Source organism: Podarcis vaucheri (genome assembly GCF_965113315.1).
Source record: "Podarcis vaucheri genome assembly, chromosome: 5".
Lineage (NCBI taxonomy): Eukaryota > Metazoa > Chordata > Lepidosauria > Squamata > Lacertidae > Podarcis > Podarcis vaucheri.
Genome location: NC_138763.1, coordinates 23,512,821 through 23,532,003, shown reverse-complemented (window position 1 = coordinate 23,532,003; position 19,183 = coordinate 23,512,821). Strand labels below are relative to the sequence as shown.

Sequence of the window (19,183 nt, the reverse complement as noted above, 5' to 3'; positions counted from 1 at the left end):
AGGGTAGGCACACTTTTACTGCTGCTCCCACCTTCCAGGTGTAACAACCCTGAGAAGGGCACAGCTTTCTGCGTAGGAGTTCAAACATGCAAGCATCTGATCACATGTACGGGTTCCATGCAATGGAGCACTTGTCCCAAACAGTCGAAGCCCCTAGGCATGAACTGGTGCTTGCGCATTTGAGTTTATTTGAAGATGATCAGCACACATTTCTTGCAGGAAATAAAGACCCAAGAGCAGTGTCAAAAAGCTCAGTCCAAATCCACCATCATTACTGATTTCCCCTACACATCAAATTAAAGAGTGGGATGCATTTGGGTGTGGGCTGTTGAGCTCCTTTACCTCGGAAAGATACAGGGCATGCAAACAAAGAATTTGTTCACACGTTCTTTGAACCTCCTCAGAGTAAAAGGAGGATGGTGCAGCTGCCTCCAGGACAGCTATACCCCTGTCAGTCTTGGGACAAAGGCCCAGCCATGACCAAGCTCTCTGGAGGAGCCAACCCCCTTGCAAGACTCCAAGACTGTTTAAAAAAACCTCATGAGTGGATGCTATAAAGGCAGCATGGCCTTCCATAACTGCTGGAGGGCTGAAAGTTGCCCCGCCACAGCCACACAAAGGGATAAAGGGAATGTGATTCACAATCACGGTACCTTTGGTCAATCTGCCTGCAAAACTTTCAAAACACACTTCCCTTGCCTATCTCCCCTGCTCCTGAGAAAGAGCAGCCATCTCAACACACAGTGGGAGTTTCAAAACATATGTAATAAATGCTGTTGCATCCCATTAAAGTTATTATTTGTTTGTTTGCACATCCTTACATTTGTGCCCCACTTAAGGAGATACATGGTTCTTCTCCTCCTTGTTGTGAAAAGATAAAAGGTAAAGGACCCCGGACGGTTAAGTCCAGTCAAAGGCGACTAGGGAGTGCAGCACTCATCTTGCTTCAGCCCAAGGAGCCGGCATTTGTCCACAGACAGCTTTCCATGTGGCCAGCATAACTAAACCACTACTGGCGCATGAAGGACTGTGATGAGTGCTAGAGCACACAGAAACGCTGTTTACCTTCCCACCACAGTGGTGCCTATTTATCTACTTGCACTGGTGTGCTTTTGAACTGCTAGGTTGGCAGGAGCTGGGACAGAGCAACGGGCGCTCACCCTGTCATGGGGATTTGAACCACTGGCCTTCTGATTGGCAAGCCAAAGAGGCTCAGTTGTTTAGACCACAGCGCCACCCGCGTCCCATGCAGTTGTATCCTCAAAGCAACCCTGGGAGGTAACTTAGACTGAGAGATAAAGAGTAACTGGGCCAAGGTGAGATTCTTAGTTAAGGGGGGATTAGAATCCAGACTTCCCAAAGTCCAACACTAACTGCTACACCGCAATGGCTCTAACGCTAGGGAGCTGCTAAGTTATGGGTGCAGAATGAGAAGGGAAATAGCGCTGCTGTGTTCAAGGAAACTCACAGCACAACAGTGCAGCGAAATACAGAGGACACTAAAAGCAACTGGGTCTAAAAGAGATCAATCACTGGCCTCAACACAAAGCAGATTTCAGCATGCAGCCTGCAATTAATTAAATGCTATAATTCCTTGAGAGAGGCCTGATGCCAGATGTCAACAGTCCAGCAAGAGCCAGATGCTGACATGGCCACAATGATTAGCTTGTCCCCATCGTCTCTTCAATTAATGGCATCCCACAGCCTGCCCATTAATCTTCGTCAATACCCTCGGGATTCTCACCTTTCACAAGACTAACACTTAAGCTCCCGGGAGGGCAAGGAAAGATGCTCACCTGAAACATTTGTCTTACTTTCCTTCGGGGCAGGCTGACGTTCAGTTTATGCATCAACTGGTGAATCTCTTCAATATTCAGCAAACCATCGCCATTCTTGTCTGCTTCCTGAAAGGTCTGCTTCACCCAAGTGCAGATGAATTAAGGAAAGGGTAAAAGGCTTGTACCACAATGTTCCTAGCTTTGCTTTTGAATTATTGAAGAATGCAAAAGGAAAGAGGTGAGTTATATAAATCAGGCACAGGCTGACAAACACACTATTTGGGGTGTGGCAACGAGAAACAGTTCACACACGATATTTTCCCCAAAAGGGACAGCACACACACTGCAAATGTTTCCACCTCTCCATGCATATACATATACAGTGGTACCACTAATTACGAACTTAATTCGTTCCAGAGGTCCGTTCTTAACCTGAAACTGTTCTTAACCTGAAGCACCACTTTAGCTAATGGGGCCTCCCACTGCTGCTGCGCCGGCACTGCACGATTTCTGTTCTCATCCTGAAGCAAAGTTCTTAACCGAGGTACTATTTCTGGGTTAGCGGAGTCTGCAACCTGAAGCGTATGTAACCTGAAGCATATGTAACCCGAGGTACCACTGTATACACACACACACACACACACACACACACATATTCAACTTTCAGGGCAGTTGCTCTCACAAGGTTGTGTCCATGGCAATATAAATCCACATTACACTCCTTAAAACAAACAATTAAAATGTCACCAAGATGCAACAATGAAAAATATGGATTGAAATAATAATGCTGACTTCATTTTCAATTCACCTGCAACTAGGCCACACCTTCTTCCTGAGGGCAGACATCCCATAGATGTGGGGCTATGACTGAAAAGGCCCTAGAGTTTAGCATTTCATACATGAGCCTCTGGCTTGTACGCCCCCCTGCCCAGCACTTATAAGCATTTTCCCACTAACCACAGTTCTTTGTTTTCTTTAACAGCTTTCCAGGTCATGTGGCCAGCATGACTAAACCGCTTCTGGTGCAACGGAACACCGTGACAGAAGCTAGAGGACACGGAAATGCCATTTACCTTCCTGCCACAGCAGTACCTATTTATCTACTTGCACTGGCGTGCTTTCGGACGGCTAGGTTGGCAGGAGCTGGGACAGAGCAATGAGAGCTCACTCCGTCACAGGGATTTGAACCGCCAACCTTCTGATCGGCAAGCCCAAGAGCCTCAGCGGTTTTGACCACAGCACCACCCGAATCCCTATCTAGTTCAGTCTATCTAGCATCTATCTAGTTCAGTGTTGTCTCCACTAATGGGCATCTTCTCTCTGGGGTCTCAGATGGAGATCTCTTCCTGCTCTACCTGCAGATGCTGAGAATTGAACCTGAGACCTTCTGCATGAAAAACAGAGGCTCTACCACCAAGTTGCAGCCCTTCCCTGTTTCCAGATACTTCCCTTGATCGCTGCATGTCTACTTGGCAGTTTGCCCCGCTATCTTCAATGGAGCTTCCTCCTTCGCAAGTATATGGAGGATTGCAGTTTCAGTTGTTGTTTTGTCTACATTCTCCAGCTCTGCAATAGCCTCTTGGACAACCATCCAACTTCATGGAACCTTTCTCCTATTGGTTGCTTTCTCCCTCTGCCCTTCTCCCCCCCCCAACTGATGCACCCCCCCTTTCAAATCCACATCCCCTAGTGGCTTCTGTTCTCTTCCCACTCCAGCTGGAGCTGTTACAGGGGTTATTTCTCCCTGCCGCCTCCCCAGCTGCCAAGACCGATAATGCAAACAAGGCTTGAAGTCGCATTTCAGCACAACCAAACACACGGCAGCAACATGCAGGCCTCCAAAAGTCAGGGATAAATATAGAAAGTACGGAAGGAGTTTATGGAGCTTGTAATTTGCCACAAAAGGCTGGCAAGCGCTTCTGTCTTCCGACAGTCGGAGCTGAAATTTGGAGGTGGGGATTATCAGGTCTGAGAAAGCGTCCCCTGCTTTCGCAGTTTACTCGGGCAACCTGGGTCCAACGAAATGGGAGTCATGATCCCATATCTTTGCTGGAGAATAATTTATTTCATTTCCAACTAGTTTAATACTCTGGGAAAAGTGAATCTTCAAGTGAGTTTCCCACCACCAACCACCCCTCCCTGAACTTACTCCTGCTTTGCAATGTCTTCAGTCCTTGTTTTGTCTTTAGCATATAGTGACATGGAAGACTGATTGATTGATTGATTATCGGGAAATGCCTCCCACCTAGTTATTTTATTTTTCACCTTCCATTTTCCCTCTCTGCTTTGTCTCTGAGCAAAACTGGACCATCTGCAATCCAGCTAACACAGTCCTGGCTTGAACTTTAACATTTCTTTCTTTCTAAATGTGGTCACAGTCCAGGGATGCTTGCATGCAGGAAAATGCAATACTGTACTAGTATAGTAACAAATTTTGCCTACCTGAAATGGTTATTTAATTCTGCCACCAAATGCAGACTACCTATAGATGGTGCAACTAAAATTCCAGGGCACTGCTGCCAAAGAGGATCTTGAGAAGGACTCAGTAGCTCACCAGGTTTTTTATAATTATTATTTAATCAGAATTAACAAAGATAAAGTTGTACAACCACAGTGGTTGTACAACTCTACATCTGTTAATCCTGATTAACTTTCAGAAAAAGGGAACAGAAGGAATATCACCCCACAGGGTGGTATCTAAGATATTAATCAAATCAAAAATAGCAAGCAAAAAAGCAAATCTTGGCAATCAAAAAACAAAGGCCTTTTTAAAAATATGACCAGAGGTGAATCTAGGGGGACACCTTGTACCTCAAAGCATGTCATGATGCAAGAGGCTGTGGCTCTCCAAGTGTTTCTGGATGACAACTCCCATCATCCAAACTGGTTGGGGCCAATGGAAGCTGCCATCCAATAATGTTTGGAGGCCCACAGGTTCTCCACCAACCAGAATCCCCAGACACGGAGCCAGAATCTAGCTTCCTGTGAAAGGATATTGATCGTGTGTTCTCTGTCGCTTGGCTAGAGAGTCCTCGTCGCTGATCCCAGCCATCAGGTACTTCAGACCAGTGATCCAGGTGCGAGCTTCCTCTGGGTTGGAGGTGATCAGATCCAGCGACTCCATATGGTTGCCGTGGTAAATGGTGAAGCAGCAGCTCGGGTCAAAGTTGCCTTCAGCATGGCGATGGAATATTTCTGACTGCCGTCCTTCAGTCACTTTGTAGATGGAATCAATTATGACTGTAAAAGCAAGACAAAACAGGGGGGAACCCGAAAAGTGAAAGGACTCAGATTCCTCAGGTTTCCATATTGTTCCTTGCAATTTAGCCTTCTACCTTAATGAGCTAGGCCGAAAATGATTAAAGAGAAAGTCTTTGGGTGGCTTTATAGAAAGCTCCTTGATAGATATTGTGCAAAGTTGCATCCCTCTGAAGATGTAAGTCACTCTTCCCCAAGCTGGTGCCCTCCAGAACCCTCACTATTGGTCATGTCAGCTGAGGGTGATGGGAGTTGGAGTCCAAAATGTCTGGGGGGAGTATCAGGGGGGGTACTCTTGTTAAGTGAGGGGGGGCACAAAACAGGAACTCAAGGAAGGAAGGAAGGAAGGAAGGAAGGAAGGAAGGAAGGAAGGAAGGAAGGAAGGGGAAGGAGGGAAGGGGAAGGAGGGAAGGAGGGAAGGGGAAGGAGGGAAGGGGAAGGAGGGAAGGGAAGGGACTGTGTATTGCTTTAGTTACTACAGGTGAAGATACTGGATACATTTTACACTGCAAACCAGTGTACATAAGGTAAAGGTAAAGGGACCCCTGACCATTAGGTCCAGTCGTGACTGACTCTGGGGTTGTGGCGCTCATCTCGCTTTACTGGCCGAGGGAGCCGGTGTACAGCTTCCAGGTCATGTGGCCAGCATGAATAAGCTGCTTCTGGCGAACCAGAGCAGCACACGGAAACGCCGTTTACCTTCCCGCCAGAGTGGTACCTATTTATATACTTGCACTTTGATGTGCTTTCGAACTGCTAGGTTGGCAGGAGCAGGGACCGAGCAACGGGAGCTCACTCCGTTGTGGGGATTTGAACCACCGATCTTCTGATCGGCAAGTCCTAGGCTCTGTGGTTTAACCCACAGCGCCACCCGCGTCCCAAACCAGTGTACATACCATGCTCCCAATTCCTTAACCATAAGAACCTAAGAAAAGCCTGCTGAATCAGGCTAAATCATGGCCCATCTAGTTCAGGGTCCTTTTCTCCCCATTGCCAACCAGATGCCTGTAGGGAACCAGCAATTAGAGGACCTGAGCACAAGAGCACTGTCCCCTTCTGTGGTTTCCAGCAACTGGGATTCAAAAGCATACTCCTTCCAACTCTGGTGGAGCACAGCCATTGTGGCTACCAACCCCTGTTGGCCTTATCCTCCATAAATGTGTCCGGTCCTCTTTTAAAGCCATCTCAGTTGGTGGCCATCACTGCTCCCTGTTGGAATGAGCTGCATGTTTGAACGATGTTCTGCATGAAGTACTTTCTTTCATCTGCCCTAAATCTTCTAATCTTCCACTTCATTGGATGTCCACCATTTCTAGCATTATAAGAGAGGTGGGGGGGGGGAGATTCTCTGCAGACTTTCTCCATGCCATTCATAATTTTATAAGGTTCTATCATGTCACCTCTTTCGATTTTTCCTTTTCTTTTGTATATAGTTTTATTAAGTTTTCTGTTTTACAATTTAAAATACTCACTTTACACCCTTAAGATATCAATGACTTCCATCCTTTTCTTTCCATGGTTCACTTTACATATCATAAATCCCTGCATATTTTACAAAAACTTTACCATTCAGTATTCCATTATTGCATCCATCAAAACATGTTTACGCTGTTGAATTTATCTTAATGCTGCCAGCGTTTTCAGCTGTATACAATTGTTTCCCATATATTCAGTAAACATTTTCCAATCTTCTTTAAAGATATGTTCTTATTGTTCTCTTACTCTATATGTTAAGTCTGCGAGTTGTGCATATTCTGTCAACTTAAGTTGCCATTCATCTTTCGTTGGGACCTCATCCTTGCAGTTTTGTTGTTGTTGTTGTTAGAGCGTTTATTAATTTTCCAATAAAAACATCCAATTAGCATATCAAATCATAATCCAATAAATAAATAAAAAATAAAATTTTAAAAATCCAATTGTCTTCCGAATTTAATTCTAATTTTTGCGACTTCCCACAGCCTGAACGTCAAAGCAACTCCAGGTCTCAGTCCTGCCTCTCACGATATTTCCATATCCAATTTTATCTCTCTAATCCTTGCCATTTTTCTAAACTAAAAAGATCCAAACACGGCAATCTATCCTCACAGGGCAGTCACACCTTGTTAATTTTGGTTGCCCTTTTTTGAACATTTCCCAACTCTACACCTATTATTATTATTATTTACAAAAGTATGTGCACTGTTTCTCTTTTTCAGGTTGTGTTTTCTACAGATCAGTTCCATTTGTTGTGAGACATTAGTGTTGTATGCAGTATAAGGTGGGGAGGAAGAGGGGGCAGAGAGGGGGTGGGGTAGTAAAGCTTATATTCTTCTACTTAGGGTATGTTTGGGGTTTTGTGGCAGCGTCACCTGGGTAGGTTCTCCTTCTATTCGCTTGTTATATTTCCTTGGTAGTGAGAGAGATTGTGGGGGCAGCCTAGGGCTTGGCTGGTTGTCTTAGGTTGGCTGCAGTGAGGTTTGTTTCTGGTTGGGCGGTGTTGTTGGGTCAAGTTAGCCATGCTGATTCGTATGCTGTCAGTACCTTATCCTTTTTAAGGTGAGGCACCCAGAACTGTACCCAGTATTTGAACTACTAGGAGAGAGCTTTGGGATCAAAGCTCTCTCAAACTACTAGGAGAGAGCTTTTGGGATCCCCACTTCCCTGCCCACATCCGTCCCCCTGCCAGTCTTAAGCATAGTTAAGTTTTATATGGTGCTAGGGACGCGGGTGGCGCTGTGGGTTAAACCACAGAGCCTAGGACTTGCCGATCAGAAGGTCGGTGGTTCGAATCCCCGCGACGGTGTGAGCTCAATGCTCCTGCCAACCTAGCAGTTCGAAAGCACCTCAAAGTGCAAGTAGATAAATAGGTACCACTCCAGCGGGAAGGTAAACGGCGTTTCCATGCACTGCTCTGGTTCGCCAGAAGCGGCTTAGTCATGCTGGTTACATGACCCGGAAGCTGTACGCCGGCTCCCTCGGCCAATAAAGTGAGATGAGCACTGCAACCCCAGAGTCGGTCATGACTGGACCTAATGGTCAGGGGTCCCTTTACCCTTTACCTTAAATTTAACCATGGGGACAGGGTTTGAATGTGAGAAGCAAGTGGACAGGGGATTTGGGCCACATGAAAGGGGCTAGGAGTGATGGATATGCACCTGCCCTTTCCAAATTCAAAAAAGGATAGATCTAAAAGATGCACACACAAAAACGTATCTTAGAAAGAACTTACTTTTCGCTTTTTCGCTTTTCCTGGATGGCCTCCATCGGATGCAAGTCCTGTGTTCATCGAGGTAAAAAAGGCGCACAAGTCCTTTGGCTCCACTCTTCAGTTTAACCATCTGAGTCCCAGACTGCATTACACTCATGCATCTTTCAACTGAGGGGGGGCGGGGGACGAGAAGACAACAAATATAGCTGAAAGAGTGATTTGATGCCTAAGTAATTACTGCAGCGCTTATCAACAGAATAAATACTGCATAATCCTTTTATTTTTCATCTGATATGAAAGAAAGCTGGGGATTAATCAGCCTCTGAAAACATTTGTAACATTAGAATGAAGCCCATTTAAGAAATTGTAACTAGCATTGAGCCTTTGTCCTGCATTCATCCTGATTTGCTTACAGGGTCTGTCTCTCTCTCTCTCTCTCTCTCTCTCTCACACACACACACACACACACACACACACACAAACAAAAACACACATCTTCCTGTAATCATCTGTTCATTCCACACGTTTCAGGGCATTTAGTCTTCACTTGTCTAATCACAAAAAGTTTGTGTTTTAAAACAGACTTGTACTAGAGTAATGTACTTAGGGTTGCCATATTTCAAAAAGTAACCCAAGAGTTTTACAAACCCAAATTTTTACAAAAACACCAAAAAATTCGATTGACTTGCCTAAAATCCAATACAAAGCGCCACATTTCAGAAATTCCCCCCAACGTCATTTCTGCCTTTGAAATCCCAGTAAAGTCTGGGAAAATCCAGACGTATAGCGGACCTAGATGTACTCCAAACCTAAATTTCCAGTATGCTTTTGAAATCTTCCCACAAAATACTGACAGTCTGCAGATGACCCATCTCATAACTGTAAATACAAGGGTTTCTGGTACTTCTGCTGATACAAATCTTTTTAAATGTCCTGTTTTAATCTCTATACAGTTTCGGCAACTTAAATTCCAATTTATAAAAACAGCACCCGTGATATGGCAAGTCAAGAAAATATTTTAGGGTGCTTCTTCCTCTACCCCATACACACGCAAATGCCAAACTTTTAACATACTCATTTCTCCCTAACAATATATGTTATTGGTTCAAGTTTAAACATAAGTACATAAACTCTCTCCCATTTCTCTCTGCTTATGTGACCCTGTTCATGCAATTCAAACTCCAAGAGCAGAGAGTGACTCTTACACAAGCTAAGTGCAGAATCCGCTACGTGAAAGAGCTTTCTATAAATCAGAACAGATTCAGAGGAGGGCAATTAAGATGGTCAGTGACATGGAAAACAAGTCCAGTGAGAAAAGACTGGGAGTGGGTACGCTCAACCTGAAGAAGAGAAGACTCAGGGGGACATGTTAAGATTCTTCAAATATCTGAAGAACTGTCACATAGAAAAGGGCAAAAGACTTGTTCCCTGTTGTCCGCAAAGACAGGACTCCATCTAACAGGCTGAACTTACAGGAAGGTAGATAGATACCTGTTGAACAGTAGCTGAAATCTCACAACTGTGAGAGCTGTTTGACAATGTAACTGATGAGTCATTAGCCACTAGGGCTACAAGCAGCTTTTATAAAGGGAAAGATGGTGTCAGTTGGGGAAACCAGGAAAGGAAAGGGATTAATCCAAACTTCCCTCAACACCACTGTTTCCCATTCATGGTGGTTTTGAAGAAAGGGGTATTAAGAGAGCAGACTCACGGATTCCCTGCATTACATGAAGTCTGGCCCTTATTTTACAGCATTGTTCTATATCATGTTGTATTACCATATTTTTCGCTCTGTAAGACACACCAGACCACAAGACACACATAGTTTTTGGAGGAGGAAAACAAGAAAAAAAATATTCTGAATCTCAGAAGCCAGAACACCAACAGGGATCGCTGCGCAGTGAAAGCAGCAATCCCTCTTGCTGTTCTGGCTTCTGGGATAGCTGCGCAGCCTGCAATCGCTCCATAAGACGCACACACATTTCCCCTTACTTTTTAGGAGGGAAAAAGTGAGTCTTATAGAGCAAAAAATATGGTATTTTACTGTTGTTAGCTGCTCTGAGCCCAGCTTCAGCTGGGGAGGGTGGGATTATTATATTTCATAGAATTTGACTCAGAACCTTCAAAAACATTATAATAACTTCCAGAGATGACCTGGTTACACTTATTCGTCAAACAATTGTACTTGTGTCATGCCATAGCAGAAAGCCTACTTGTAGACAAGCCTGACCGGTAACATTCCGACACGAATTTGCTCAATAAAATTAATTTTCTCCTAACCATTAATGCATAAGAATGAATCACAACAGCCATCTTTTCTGAACTACTGGCTGGGACTGAAAAGGAATTATAGTTCAAAACGTCTGAAAGGCACCAAGCTGGGAAAGACTGCCCTAATATATGAGTTATGTTATCAAAAGAGAATAATGGTACATGAAGAAAAAGTCTGTCCAAGAATAAAGTCGCTTTAGGAGGGGAAGGAGGGATCACAAATGGGAATTCGTCACAGAAAAAGAAAAATATAAAATTCTTTGGTGCTAAACTGTATTACCAAATAACAAACCCATTAGGGCAGGGCAGGTTTTGTCTTGATGTTTGTTTCGATAATGCATCCCTATTTAGGAACAAGAAGTTTGAAAATCTGTATTATGAAGACAACTTGCTGCAGCACTTATCTCAGGGGGAGGGGAACTGAAAAGAACACATAATTTTGGATATACCGGCTTGTACAATTATTTAGCCTTAGATGCAATTAACATGCTACCCATGAACAGGCAGTCTCTGTCGTTTCATATTTAAGCAATTCAGAACATTTGGTATATAATACACATGTATGTGCATCTGAAAATGATATTCACTTATACAAAAACCATATTGTGATATCTTTCATATATGTGTGTGAATGAAATCCACATGTGTGGAGCTTGTTATTTTGTTAGATTTTCAGGGGGGGCAAAAATCGTGAGTACATACAGAAATGTAGTTGTTGCTTTTCTGTTCTGCAGATGACAGGAAACGACTGGTGACTCAAAAATTATATTTTCAACAAGGATTCAACTAAGTAACACAGGGCTTTAATCTATAATCTGGCTGTGCCTGCAGATATATATGGATGTTAGAGGTAAGCAAATCTTCGAACTTTTGAAAGCCTAACAAAAGCCTATTTTAGTCTGCACTTCTATTCTGGGAGTGCATTATCAAAAATTGCCTGACAATGGAACATCCTGTTGCAAACAAAACCATGGCCATAGAAATCTGGTCCCATCCTTTGGGCCTGCAGAATTACCTTAGCATTAGAGTTAGTCAGAAGGGATTCTGGAGAGCACGGACAGTGGTACCTCCGGTTACGAACTTAATTTGTTCTGGAGGTCCATTCTTAACATGAAACCGTTCTTAACCTGAGGCGCGCATTCCCTAATGGGGCCTCCCACTGTGTGTGTGCCTCCGGCGTGTGACTTCCATTCACATCCCAGGGCAAAGTTTGCTTCTGGGCTAGCGGAGCTCATTACCCAAAGCATTCACAAGGAAGACGGTACGTAACCAGAGGTATAATAATAATAATAATAATAATAATAATAATAATAATAATATATAATAATACAATAATAATAATACAATAATAAAATTATTATTATTATTATTATCATTATTATTATTATTATTATTATCATTATTATTATTATTTTATTTATACCCCGCCCTCCCCAGCCAAGACCGGGCTCAGGGCGGCTAACAACCAATAATAAAAACAAGTTGACTAAAATACAACTTAAAAAACAAGATTAAAATGCAACATTAAAACATTAGGATGCAGCCTCTTCACAGGAGGAGAAAGGAAAAAGAAAGAGGGGAGGGAATCAAACTGATTCTACTGTAGTCCAACTCCCTACTCAAAGCAAAATCCACAATACAAGATTGAACTACAGCACCCCAACAGATGACCACTCAGTCTCTGCTTAGGGTCATGGAAGAATCACAGAATCGTCGAGTTGGAAGGAATCCTGAGGATCATCTGGTCCAACTGCCTGCAAGGCAGGGATATGCAGTTGTCCCATACGGGGATCGAACCTGCAACCTTGGCATGATCAGCACCATGCCCAAACCAACTGACCTATCCCGGCAGTTTGTGGGTCAGAGGAAGCTAACTTATCCTGAGTCAGACCAGTGGTACATCTAGCTGAGTACTGTATACACTGGCTGGCAGCAGCTCTCCAAGGTTTCCGCCAGGGGTCTCTTCCAGTGTGGTGTAGTGGTTAAGAGTGGTAGACTCGTAATCTGGTGAACCAGGTTCGATTCCCCACTCCTCCACATGCAGCTGCTGGGTGACCTTAGGCTAGTCACACTTCTTTGAAGTCTCTCAGCCCCACTCACCTCACAGAGTGTTTGTTGTGGGGGAGGAAGGGAAAGGAGAATGTGAGCTGCTTTGAGACTCCTTCGGGTAGTGATAAAGCGGGATATCAAATCCAAACTCCTCTTCCAGTCCTACCTGGAGCTGTCATGAACATCCTGCATGGAAAACAGATGCTCTAACAGTGAGCAACAACCCTTCCAGGGAAGGATAGCCCACCGCTTCCCAAGGCAATTTAGGAAATTCAGCTGGTTGTTTAGACAAAATCTGCGTCCCTACAGTTTCCACCCTTTGACTCTAGCCCTGCCCTCTTAAACAATGGAGAACAAACGCCTTTGAACTACTCCGTAACTGTGTGAACCCTAAAATCAAAGATCAGCAATTCTCCCTTTTAAGCAAGAAAGTAGTGATTCTGTGATTCTTGTTACCGTTGTTGCTAACAAACACTACATAAAAGCGGACCACATAGCGACAATCCTTTATATTCTTACCTATAGTCCATTCCCTTGAACTCAGTGTGGCATACTTCCAAGCAAGCGTAAATTAAGGTGCAGCTGCCAGCCGTTTTATTTAGCAAATCAAAACAGCTGTTTTTGAACGACAGTCAAACTAAAAACAAAAGACGCATCTTGCTATTTAGGAACGAATCGCGCAAAAGCATGGGACACCAAACAATTAGTATTTGCTATTTAAATGGAATCAGCCCAGCAGCACGCCCAAACTAATCACGCAAGCATTTCAAATAATCTTTTGAAAACAAAAACAGATCGGAGCGCCAGCAGCATCTGTCGAAATAAATAGCGTGGGAATCACACCTGACAGTGACATCCTGCTCCCGCCACCCGCCCTGCCTGTCTTCTGGTTCCCAGTTGCAAAGGGGAGCACGCTGAATCTGAAACTCTGAAAGAGGTACCAACCCATTTGGGCCAAGCGGCAAACTTGTGGAGTTCCCACGCTTCCCACCACATGGTAAACCTCGGAAGCCAGAGAAGACGCCATTGGAGAGTGAGGAGTCCAGATGTTGCTCCGAAGCTTCTCAAAACAGGCCGGTGATATTTATTCCGCAGCCCAAAGCGACGCTTTGCGGCACTGAGCAAATCACAAGCTGCCGGGCTGGGACCGCTAAGCTGCGAGTCTGAGCAGTAGCCCACACACGGCCTTATGTCCAAAGAGCCCTCTAATCTGCGCGGCAGCGGCGGCAGCCAGTACCACCTTCTGCTTGTCATTTATCCCTGTGTAAAATGAGGTCTTTTAACATCCTGAGATTGCCTTGGTACAGGGCAACACAGCTGTGTGACACTGACCCCTCTGCAGCCTGTTTCCAAGCCAAAGGCCCGTTTCTAAGCAGTTTATGCCTCTCTTTGAATGATGCAAAGCCTGCAACTGTAATAAAATTCAAGTGGGCCTGGTTTACAGCGTGCAAAGAGAGCATCAGAGGACGGCAGCAAACAATCCAAAAAGAGGAATTCCTTGGACTTTGGTGGTAGCTTCAAAACACACATATTCTCTGCAACCTTGAAAACACATTTGCACATCAAAAAGTGTGTGTGTGTGTGTGTGTGTGTGTGTGTGTGTGTGAACTGCTATACAGTGATACCTCAGGTTAAGAACTTAATTCGTTCCGGAGGTCCGTTCTTAACCTGAAACTGTTCTTAGCCTGAAGCACCACTTTAGCTAATGGGGCCTCCCGCCGCCGCTGCGCCACCATTGCACGATTTCTGTTCTCATCCTGAAACAAAGTTCTTAACCCGAGGTAATATTTCTGGGTTAGTGGAGTCTGTAACCTGAAGCATCTGTAACCTGAAGCGTATGTAACCCGAGGTACCACTGTACCACAGAACACTCCCCAAATGATAAATGATTTTTAAAAATGTATCTATATCTATATCTATATCTATATCTATATCTATATCTATATCTATATAAATTATAGGAGTTTCTAGATCTAATTCCCAAGACGAGCAGGTGCAAAGGAGGCCTGTCTGACTGAGCAAGTTCTAGAATTGGGTGTGGAAAATAAATAAAATGAGGTGTTATTTTTCAAGACATACTGAAAGGAGGCTATATGCCAAGCATTCAACATGCATATTTAACTAAATGGTGGAACCCTTTGTTTCCCCCACCCAATGGGGGTTTTGACCCACGAACCCGGGCTTTTATGCTGTGAGATGAATGGTTCACAGGATGAGGAGGCTCTGGCTCCATCCTTGAGCAGCAGGGGGCAGCGGGAGGGAGACAAAGGGGAAGATTGGGATGAGGGATCGTTGCTTTGCTTTGTTTTTCTTCTTGTTTTTATTATGCATTGTGTGTTCAGTTTGTATTTTGATGCTCAAACCACCCTGGGATCTTTGGATAAAGGGTGATATACAAATATAATACACTTAATAAATAAATTGCCCTCTCACATTACTCCCATCTCCCCGATCCCGCAAGACCCAAGAATGCAAAACGAAACACGGGAACTCTCCAAGGTCCTGCAAGTGCTCTGGGTACCATGAATTCATTCCCCCATAGTAGTGACTCAGACCAGCAGTCACGTGCCTTTTTAGGCCTGTGAGTAGATTTGGGATTTTTTTTAAGCAATTGCTGTGGACACCACCCATTCTGGTCATGCCCACCACCACCACCACCCAAACCACCGAGACACACAAAGAGAGAAAATGCAGAAAAGCTGAGCTTTTCCAAGGGATCTGGGTAGAAGTCAAATCCAGTAGAATTAATCTGACCCAAGAAAACGCAGCTGAAAGAGGAATTGGGAAAGAGCACTGCTCTTTTTTTTTTAAAAAAAAATGTTTTTTAAAACAATCAGCGTTCAAACAATAAAGAAACAAAGAGCATTGAGTGCATGGAGCGCATTATCGCAGAGGAAATAAAAGAAACAGAAGGATCAGTAGACCAGGGATCAGCAAACATTTTCATCAGGGGGCCGGTCCACTGTCTCTCAGACCTTGTGGGGGGCTAGACTATATTCTGAAGGGGAAAAAATAAATGAACGAATTCCTATGCCCCACAAATAACCCAGAGATGCATTTTAAATAAAAGCACACATTCTACTCATGTAAAAACACCAGGCAGGCCCCACAAATAACCCAGAGATGCATTTTAAATAAAAGGACACATTTTACTCATGTAAAAACACGCAAATTCCTGGACTGTCCGCGGGCCAGATTTAGAAGGCAATTGGGCTGGATCCGGCCCCCGGACCTTAGTTTCCTTACCCATGCAGTAGACTTTGTCAGGCATCACAATAAAATAGATTCATTTCCCCAAACCATAGTGGTACACAACCTATGGTGCATGTGTCCATAGGTTTGTCCATCAATGGCTATGGAGAACAGGTCTACCACTGGCAACATGGAACCTGTGTTTGTAATGGTGGAATTGCCATGGAATATTAGTGCTGGGGAGTAACTACAAGAGGAGACTATTGCCTCCAAGTTAACTTATAAAAACTTCATTTTCAACAGCAAAGTTGAGAAATTGCAGTTCATGATGCATTTCATTCTCACTTACAAAAGGTTCCAAAATAAATGCCCATCCACAAGGATAGTGGAAAGCCACTGACATGAGCCGAGTGGCAGCCACAACCTTGTGTTAAAAAGAAACAACTCTAGAGAACAAGAACATTTTATTAGAGTAGGCAGCATACATCAGCTTCTCTTTGAAAGAGATTGTATTCAGTTCCTGCTTCACCATGATTCCCTGTTCACAGATAATGGGAAACTATGGTTTGCTAAAACTTCATGGTTTGTTTTACTGCTTGATGAAGGAAGGACCAACGGGGTTGTGTGCAAGTGAATGAACCTCATGCACTTCCTAGTTAATTTAGCCAAGATTTGATCACCCAGATGCAGCCACTGTGTGCTGCTGCTCATAAGGGCAAGATCCAGCTAAGTCATACTCTGAGTGTGGTTGAAATAAATAATTGGCACAAATAAACACTTGCTGTCACCTTAAGAAGATATATGAGATCTCCCAAGACTTCTCTTATCCCACAATCCTTCTTGCCGAAAGATTTCTTGAGAATCTCAAAAAGAGCCTCTCCAAGTTGGGTGGATAGACAACAAAAATGGCAAATGTGGTTCAATATAGAGCAAGTTAAAGTGGGCGACACACACCTCTAATTTTGCACATACTGAGCTGTTAACGTTTGACCAGGGAAAACACCTTGGAGTTATGGTGGATAAGCACGTAATCACACTTACATAACCAGAGAGAAAAACAGTATAACAAACTACAATTATTTGCTGCAGAATTACAAATGGAAATAAACTTTGATTTTACAAGCTGAGGAAAATGCTCTTCCATTAGAGGCCTAATGCATTGTTATTTTTTCCTTTTTAAAATGCAACCCTTAAAAATTACAATCCCAGAGGGAAAAGCAGGTTTACAGTGACTGGCTTTTATAGAATTATTAATGTTACCATCATTCAAATGAAGGGAAGATTAGATCAGTCATAAAGAGCACTGCCCAACAATGGAAGTGTAATTATTAAAAAAGGAAGCTAAACTGTACTTCTAAATTAAATACCTAAAGTGGTATAAACAACATGAAGGCCAGAGGCACAAATCCAACAAAATTCAGTAACAATGAAATGTCCAAACAATCAGAAATTTTAATTCACTAGCAAGCAGCACCACAAATCCCAGGTGGGTATTTACTGAAATATTATATATTTTCTTCCTTTCAGGCCCACAGCAGACCTGTAGACCGGATCTGGAGAACGACAGAAATAAAAGCACTATGCAGCATCAACAGCAAAGTTACAAAGCAGCCATAATAACAACAAAAAAAGCACAGCATTGGAAAGGATGCCTAAACAAGGCATATTTTACTGAGAGTGGGGAAGCAGCTGGCTTCCTGAATAAATGATGCCCCATAACTTTGGATACTAGCTATGACATGGCTCTTTCCCAAATAACCCCCATGTCATATTTTACCCAGACCAGAGGTGGGAAACTTTTTTCACATTCCCTTTGGCGTTCGAAATTAGCCAGGTGCATTTTGCAGGTGGCTTTCAACCACTTGTGACCAGGTGAAGATGCCTGGGTACCAGGATGGAGCCTGACACCTCCACCATTTAGAGACCCTTGGATTCGAACTGTTTTCACACACTAATACCCCCACCTTGTAGAATTCTATCAGTTATATTTTATCTGCACAGTCAGAAAATGAATTTCTGGAACCAAAGTGCTTTTTCTGTGCAGCCTGAGCAGGAGCAGTCGCCATTAAGAAAAAGAGGTTGGAACAGGCCAATAATAATCATAATAATAATAATAATTTATTATTTATACCCCGCTCATCTGGCTGAGTTTCCCCAGCTACTTTGGGCAGCTTCCAATCAAGTGTTAAAAACAATACAGCATTAAATATTTAAAACTTCCCTAAACAGGGCTGCCTTCAGATGTCTTTTAAAGAGAAGATAGCTGCTTATTTCCTTCACATCTGAAGGGAGGGCGTTCCACAGGTTGGCGCCACTACCGAGAAGGCCCTCTGTCTGGTTCCCTGTAACCTCACTTCTCGCAATGAGGGAGCTGCCAGAAGGCCCTCAGCGCTGGACCTCAGTGTCCGGGCTGAACGATGGGGGTGGAGACGCTCCTTCAGGTATACTGGACGGAGGCCGTTTAGGGCTTTAAAGGTCAGCACCAACACTTTGAATTGTGCTCAGAAACATACTGGGAGCCAATGCAGCCAATCCACATATAACAATAGATATGTGGACTGTCCCTGGATCAAGTGACTATTCTTCCTTTCAGTTCTCAACATCCTTAACTTAGCTTATGGTTGTCACTGAACTAGACAGATGTTTAACCAAGAATCAATCAGTCCATCATTTGAAAAATAAAGCTTTAGAGCCGTCTTGCCCCAAAACGGCAACTAGACATTCCATTTTGGCAACTGCAACCATGGTTTAAGGAGCTATTTGGCGCCTAGTTTATACATCTGAGTTTCAAACACCAATTCCCTTCTGAGAGATCTTCTGGGGGCCATGTGCTAGCGGTAGGCAGGGCCAGATGCGAAGGTGGATGAAGTAATTAAAGTAGCTTCCAACTTTGTACAATAGTCTAAATTCCTACATACACACGTGGTTCTATTATCCCTTTAGGCAAGCAGGAAGCATTATCAGAGTTCAAAGGCCAGGTAAAAGCACTCAAGGAGGATGCCAAGCAGGGCAAGTGGGGGTGTGGAAGGGGAACGGACCTGCCTATTGAGGGGCCAGGGGGCCAGAGAGAGGGGCTTGAAGGGCCATATTTGGCCCCCAGGTCTGAAGTTGCCCACACCTTAATCCAAACATTAAGCAGCGCATTGTGGGATCCAGCCACAGGAAAGTGGGTGACATACTGGTTAGCATATGCTAGTGAGGTCGATTAGTTATGAGTACTGGATTTCACCTTGAAAGACTCAGGTTCAAATCCCTACCCACCTTTGAAGCCAGTCATCGTCAGCCTAACCCTTGGTCACTGGGTTGTTGTGCAGATGAAAGACGTATTACACTGAATTCTTTGCGGTAGTGATGAGGAGCCTCAAGTCCATCAGCCCCTGATCAGTCTCTGCTAGCGAACTGTAACTTGCACTCCGAGCATCCACAGCTAATGCTATTTATTCTTTTC

General features: G+C 43.9%; 1 protein-coding gene across 10 annotated transcripts in view; it reads right to left on the bottom strand.

The window, feature by feature from the left end:
• The window catches only part of PLCH1 (phospholipase C eta 1), a 144,737-nt gene that overhangs the window by 64,943 nt on the left and 60,611 nt on the right, over window positions 1–19,183 (bottom strand). For all 10 annotated transcript variants that reach the window (XM_082223826.1, XM_082223834.1, XM_082223827.1 and 7 more), the window contains 3 exons: window positions 8,245–8,391; window positions 4,775–5,018; window positions 1,797–1,926 (listed from right to left, as the gene is read on the bottom strand). In XM_082223826.1, coding sequence (XP_082079952.1) covers window positions 1,797–1,926; window positions 4,775–5,018; window positions 8,245–8,391 — 521 coding nt within the window. The remainder of the gene's footprint in view (window positions 1–1,796; window positions 1,927–4,774; window positions 5,019–8,244; window positions 8,392–19,183) is intronic.